At 61.6% G+C, this 5,988-nt stretch overlaps 1 protein-coding gene across 1 annotated transcript; it reads right to left on the bottom strand.

The window, feature by feature from the left end:
• Window positions 1-317: 317 nt before the first annotated feature.
• Window positions 318-5,453, bottom strand: LOC116810371 (serine/arginine repetitive matrix protein 3-like; the record flags this gene model as incomplete). The annotated part of the gene is made up of 3 exons (XM_032754702.2): window positions 318-2,316; window positions 4,827-4,964; window positions 5,056-5,453. Coding segments are annotated over 3 exons (765 nt in total), but the record flags the coding sequence as incomplete, so codon positions are not given.
• Window positions 5,454-5,988: the final 535 nt, after the last annotated feature.

Raw genomic sequence — 5,988 nt, 5'->3', positions numbered from 1 at the left:
CAGGGTTTCACCATGTTGGTCAGGCTGGTCTCAAACTCCTGACCTCAGGTGATCCGTCTGCCTCAGCCTCCCAAAGTGCTGGGATTACAGGCGTGAGCCACCGTGCCCGGCTGTGGCCACCTTTTAAATGCTCACTCTATGGCAGTCACAGTCACTGAGCTGAGGACTGTCAGAATATTTCATGCCCACATCATCTCAGCTGTGTGTCACATGGCTGGGAGGCACAGGAGCCAGGATGCATGCCTGCATGCTGCCTCAGGCTGTGTCCCAACCACCCTGCGACACCCCACCATGTCGTGAGGGTCCCCTGTGCCTATGTCCACCCTGTGTCTCCTCCCTCTACCCCGTCCCCACCCACTGCTGAAGGTAGTCTGGGTGCGTGGGCTCAGGCAGCCCACCCTGCAGGGTGTTCAAAGTCCACCGGGCCTCCAGGCTGGGAGGAAGGTCTCTTTGGGCCCCTGTTTTAGCCTCAAGCTCAGAGGCAGGGGGATAGACACACTGGCTCTTGGATGCCAGCTCTTCTCTCTGGGGTCCCAAGGAGCAGTCTGAGCCTTTCTCCTTCCTCGGAGGAAGACCCCAGCCCCGCTGCCCTCCTGAATCTCCTGGGGTGCCCACATGCACAGAGGCCTGGTCTCACCGCCTGCCATCCGGGCACCAAGGGTTTTATTCGTGTCCAATTTTTATCCGCACCGCGGAGAAAGAGGGAGGGGGGACATAGAGAAAGCGGGGAACCCGGACCAGACCCCAGACCCCTCCCCCCACTGGAGCCCGGGGCATCTGCCTGGTTGGGCCAAGGAAGACTTCGTGAGATCCCTGAGGGCCCCAGGAGGAGGGGGCTGGGAGCAGCAGAAGAGGACTGGGGGCCACCATTTCCCCATCGATGCCCCAGGCCAGGGCCCTCAGTCTCTTTCCTTCCCCCCCTTCTGAGGGCTGTAGCCTCCGTCTGCAGAGGCTCGGCTGGCCACGACCCCATCAGACCCCCAAGGTACTCCCTTGGCAGGTCCAAAGCACATGTTATCCTATGCCTGTGACCCTGGGCTGCCATCCAGCCCAGGTCCCAGACCACAGGCACACGCTGCCCTCCTCTTGGGTGGGGCTGGGGGCACTGCTGACCTGTCACCTGCTCCCTCCCTGGGGACCCGTCTCTACTCCCCGGGGGGCTGTTCAGTCAGTGAACAACTTTGCTTTTTCTCTTTCCTACAGATTCCACCTCCCATCTACCCCTTTCCTCTCCCACCTCTTGACCTGAACCCCTTTTGACCTCAGAGTCAAATGTACCTGAGGTCTGTATCCACCACCTCTTGTCATGCAGAAGTCCTGGCTGGTAGGACGTTGGCCCAGGGCATGGGGTGAGGACAGCCTGGCCTGGAGAGGTCAGACCAAGAGTGAGGTGTCTAGCTCCCCACGTTGGGATTTTGGGGGCCACCCGTCTGGGCACTCCTGGGTCAGTGGAGGAGCTTAGGGGAGGCTGTGGGGCCAGCCACCAGCCCTCAGCCAGGGTCCTCCTGCAGCCAGGTCAAAAGGATGCAGCTCCCCAGCTTGGATGGGGGTGCACCAAGGGTTAGGCTGTTCTTCTTTCTGTCTAGGTCCGATCCCGCGTGCTGTACCACATCCTCATCTGCCCAGTGATAAGAGAGGAGTGGAGGGAACTGTGCAGTGGGGAAGAGGGGCTCCCAGGGCTGGCACCTTGCAAGGTGTCCCTGGCTGCACTGAGCTAAGGTGAAGTGACACAGCAGATCGTGGACTCTGGTACCATCCACCGGCAGCAGTCCCAAGCCTGGTGAGTTGGCATCAGCAGGAAGGGGGGTGGGGAGATCCCTGTGTTCGTAACGGCTCTTTGTTCCCCGGGCGCAGTGGGTGGACAGGAGGTGGGAGAGGACACCCTTAGAAGCAGCATATCTGGCTTCTCCTTGTCCACCGGGTGCCCACCCTCAGTCTTCCCCGGTCACATCTGCCCGTGCATTGGCCCTGAGACCTCTTTGTAGCCTTGGGGGCAAGGGGGTACAGCCCCCTCCCCGCCAGGGTCCTGGGGCCCGCCCCTCGCCTCTCCCAGTGCCAAGAGGGCACCAAGCTGAGTCTGTCTGGGCTCAGAAGCCCCCGCTCTCAGAGCTGCTCCGGCTGTGGTAGCTGGGACTGGGGGTCCTCGAGGGGCTGCGTGTCTGGCTGCGGGTCCCATGACTGCGACTGCTGTAGCTCCCGTGGCTGTGGCCGGGGCTGGGGCTGCGGCTGTGGCTCCGGGTCGAGTAGTCGCTGCTCAAGCAGCTGGAGGAGGAAGAGGGGCTGGGCCGGTAGTATGGAATAGGACGCTTGCGGGCGCTGCCGGGAAGGAAAAGCTGATTACAGGCCATCCCAGGCTCCGAGCCCCATCCCAGCAGCGGCCAGGGCTTCCTGCCTCAGTTTCCCCTGAGTCCTGGCCTTAGAGACACCTGCCTCCTCCAAATGGAATCTAACGGTCATTGGTTACTTGCAAATTCCATGTTGATTGTTTTGCTTTTCTTCACCTATCTGCAGGGAAAAGAGCCCGTGTCTCTGCCCAATCCGAACACCTGCTAATAAATACTTGTTGAGGCTGGGCGCGGTGGCTCATGCCTGTAATCCCAGCACCTTGGGACGCTGAGGCGGGCGGATCACTCGAGGTCAGAAGTTTGAGACCAGCCTGGCCAACATAATGAAACCCTGTCTCTACTAAAAATGCAAACATTTGCCAGCCATGGTGGCGTGCACCTGTAATCTCAGCTACTTGGGAGGCTGAGGTGGGAGGATCACTTGAACCCCAGAGGCGGAGGCTGCAGTGAGTGGAGATTGCGCCACTGCACTCCAGCCTGGGTGACAGAGCGAGACTCCGTCTAAAAAAAACAAACTTGTTGAATGAATGAAACTTGCAAATATGGACAGCTCCCATCACCCAAGCTGGCGTGTAAGTGTCTGTAACTACGTCCCAGCCCTGCCTCTCTGTTCCCCTGTCCCCTCTGCAATCAAGGAGTTTGTTGCTTTCAGGTCACTCAAAAGGAACAAGGAGGAGAGTCCTGGCCGCTGCTCCCCATGCCCACGGTCCGGTCCAGTCCCGCCGGCCCCACTCCTCACTCAGCTACCTCCCGCTGGCCCAGAGTTAGTTGGAAGCCAGGAGGCTATGACCCAGAGAAGAGAAAAGAGAGGTTAAGGGGCAACACTGCCCCGTCGCAGGGTTAATTCTGAGGAAGAAAACAGGTGTACGTTAGTGGAGGAGGAGGCAGCCTGAGAGAGGGGCTAAGTGGGTGCCAGGTGGAAGGTGTGAGGGCCTGGCCTACGGGCAGGGTGTGTGACCTGTCTGGGGGCGTCCCCAGCCTGGTGAGTTGGCATCAGAAGGAAGGGGGGACGCAGGAAGATCCTTGGGTTCGAAATGGCTCTTTGTTCCTTGGGCACGGTGGCTGGACAGGAGGTGGGAGAGGACATCCGTTAGAAGTAGGACAATCTGCACGGGCGCGGGGGCTCACGCCTATAATCCCAGCACTTTGGGAGGCCAAGGTGGGTGGATCACGTGAGGTCAGGAGTTTGAGACCAGCCTGACTAACATGGTGAAACCTCATCTCTACTAAAAATACAAAAAAAATTAGCTGGGAGTGGTGGCGGGTGCCTGTAATCCCAGCTACTTGGGAGGCTGAGGCAGGAGAATTGCTTAAACCTGGGAGGTGGAGGTTTCCGTGAGCCGAGATTGCGCCATTGCGCTCCAGCCTGGGTGACGAGCGAAGCTCAGTCTCAAAAAAAAGAAAAAAAAGAAGTAACACAATCTGGCTTTTCCTTCAAGGCGGTCTGGCTTTGAGCTCTGGGGCAATGCCCCGCCCCCACGCTTCTTGGTTACCTGGATCACCAAGGACTAGGAGGGACTAGTTTGAGAATCATACCCTGTTAGAACTGAAAAGATGCTCACGAAACCCTGGTTATTGTACAGATGTGGCAACCGAGGCCCAGAGAGGCACACTGATCTCCCAAGGCTGCCCAGCAAGGCAGTGGCAGAGTTGGGCTCAGAACTTTTTGCCTGTGTTCCCCCCAACCCCCCGCCAGAGTAATCTAGGGCTTCAGGGTGATTTCCACAAAGGCAGACCATAATGTCACCCGGAGACCCAGGCCCAGACACTTCCAGTCCTAGCAGAGAAACTGATCATGGCTTCACCAGCCACGCCCTGGGCACAGCCCCACAGCTGTGTAGGGCAAGGGAGTGTGGCTGCTCTTCTGACAGCTGCCCCAGAGACCAGACTGCTGTGCCCCCTCCTCCAAATCCCCCAGGTTAGTGAGAAAGAGAGTTGCAGACAGACGGACAGCTGACCAGGGCCAGACCAGCTCACTTGGGTATCTCCCAGGCAGCCTGTGCAGAGGGGTCCGCCTGGCCCCCAGGCTGACCACAGGCCACTCAGCAGGCTGGACCTTGAGATGAAGGAGAAAAGGAGACATCATTGTCCGGAGAAGGATGCAGGGAGGGCGGGAGGGGCTCCGGAGGGATGGTGGGACTCTTGCAGAGCTGAATTCCATGCCAGCTGCGGCCCACCCAGACCCAAGTACAGAGCCCCCTCCCCTTCATGGGCCCTCAGGCCCCCACCGGGACCCTTCCTTCTGCGAGGCCTCCTGCACCTGTCTCTCTGATCGCCCCCAGCACCTCCAGTTCTAGCCCCCTCTTCCCCTGGCCCCCTACCCTGGCAGAACCCACTCATTGTCCTTTAGCCCCCCTCACCCCCATCCCCGTGCCAGGTTCAGTGGATCTTCAGAGAAGGTCCCCGGGCCGAAGTCTCTGTTCCTGAACCGGGTCAGCGGCCCCAGCCCTGCGTCCCCGGCCCCCCCAAGACCCTCCATACCTGGTGATGCGCCGCGGCTCCATGAAGCTTGGCGAGTCCCGGCGCCGCTTGCGGATGGGCGAGTAGCTGCGGGAGCGGCGCCGGGCGCGGGCGGCCTCGGCCTCAGAGTGCCTTGTGCGGCTCTCGCCGTCCTTGTCCCTGCGGGGCCGGCCCGAGGTAAGTGAGCGACGCGGCCCGGCCGCTCCACCCCGCCGCCCGCCCCGTCGGCCCCGTCCGGGCGGGCACTCACCGGCTGAGGGGCTTCTTGGGCGACGGCGAGCGGCTGGGGCTGCGGGGCCGCTTCTCTGCGGAGCGCGAGCGCGATTTAGAGGGCGAGCGGCTGGAGCTCCAGGAGCGGGGGTGCGGGCCAGGGCTGCGCGACGAGCTCTTCCCTTCCGGGCCGCCGCGCCGGCCGTGCGCGCCCGGGGACGGAGAGGTGCTGGCGGGCCGCGCGCGCGGGGGCCGCTCCTTGGCCCTGGAGGAGGGAGACGGCGCGGGATAGGGCTCACCGACCCAGAAAGGGGGCTGGGGGCGGGGAGGGTTCCCTGGGGCGGGGCTTAGGGCGGAGGGGCGGGGTCCGTGTAGTTTGTGGTCAGTTTGTGCGGAGTGCGCAGTGAACACGGAGCCTAGTGAGCGGCAGGGGTCAGTTCAGGGGGAGCCCCGTGAGGGGGCGTGTTGGGGGAGATCAGTGGAGGAGATTGTTCTGCGGGATGGGGGGAGAGTGATCAGTAAGCGGGGAGCCTCATGGGAGGAGAGGGGGTTCCCTGGGGGCAGTGATCAGTAAGGGGAGACGGATCAGTTGTGGGGAAAGGGTCAGGATAACCCGGGGTAGCTCAGAGTGGTGGGGGGTTGGCATCAGTGGAGGGAGAACTCCGTCGGGGGGCTGGGATCAGTGTGGGGAGGGAAACTCCCCGGAGTTTGGAGGTCAGTGGAGGGAGGGTAACTCCCTAGGGAGAGTTGGGGTCGTCGAGGGAGGGGGCCCTGTGAGAGGGGAGTTGAGATCAGCGTGGGGAGGAAATCCATGGGAGGATCCATGGGGTCCATAGGGGTTTGGGGTCCGTGGAGAGGGAGGAGAGCTCCGTGGGGGGTTGAGATCCGTGGGGGGTAGTTCAGTGGGGAGGAGTTGGGATCTGTGGGGCGTAGATCAGTGGGGAGGGTGGGATCCGTGGGGGGATAGGTCAAT

Source organism: Hylobates moloch, unplaced genomic scaffold (genome assembly GCF_009828535.3).
Source record: "Hylobates moloch isolate HMO894 unplaced genomic scaffold, HMol_V3 SCAFFOLD_1, whole genome shotgun sequence".
NCBI classification, from domain to species: Eukaryota; Metazoa; Chordata; class Mammalia; order Primates; family Hylobatidae; genus Hylobates; species Hylobates moloch.
This window is presented reverse-complemented; position numbering and strand designations above follow the sequence as displayed.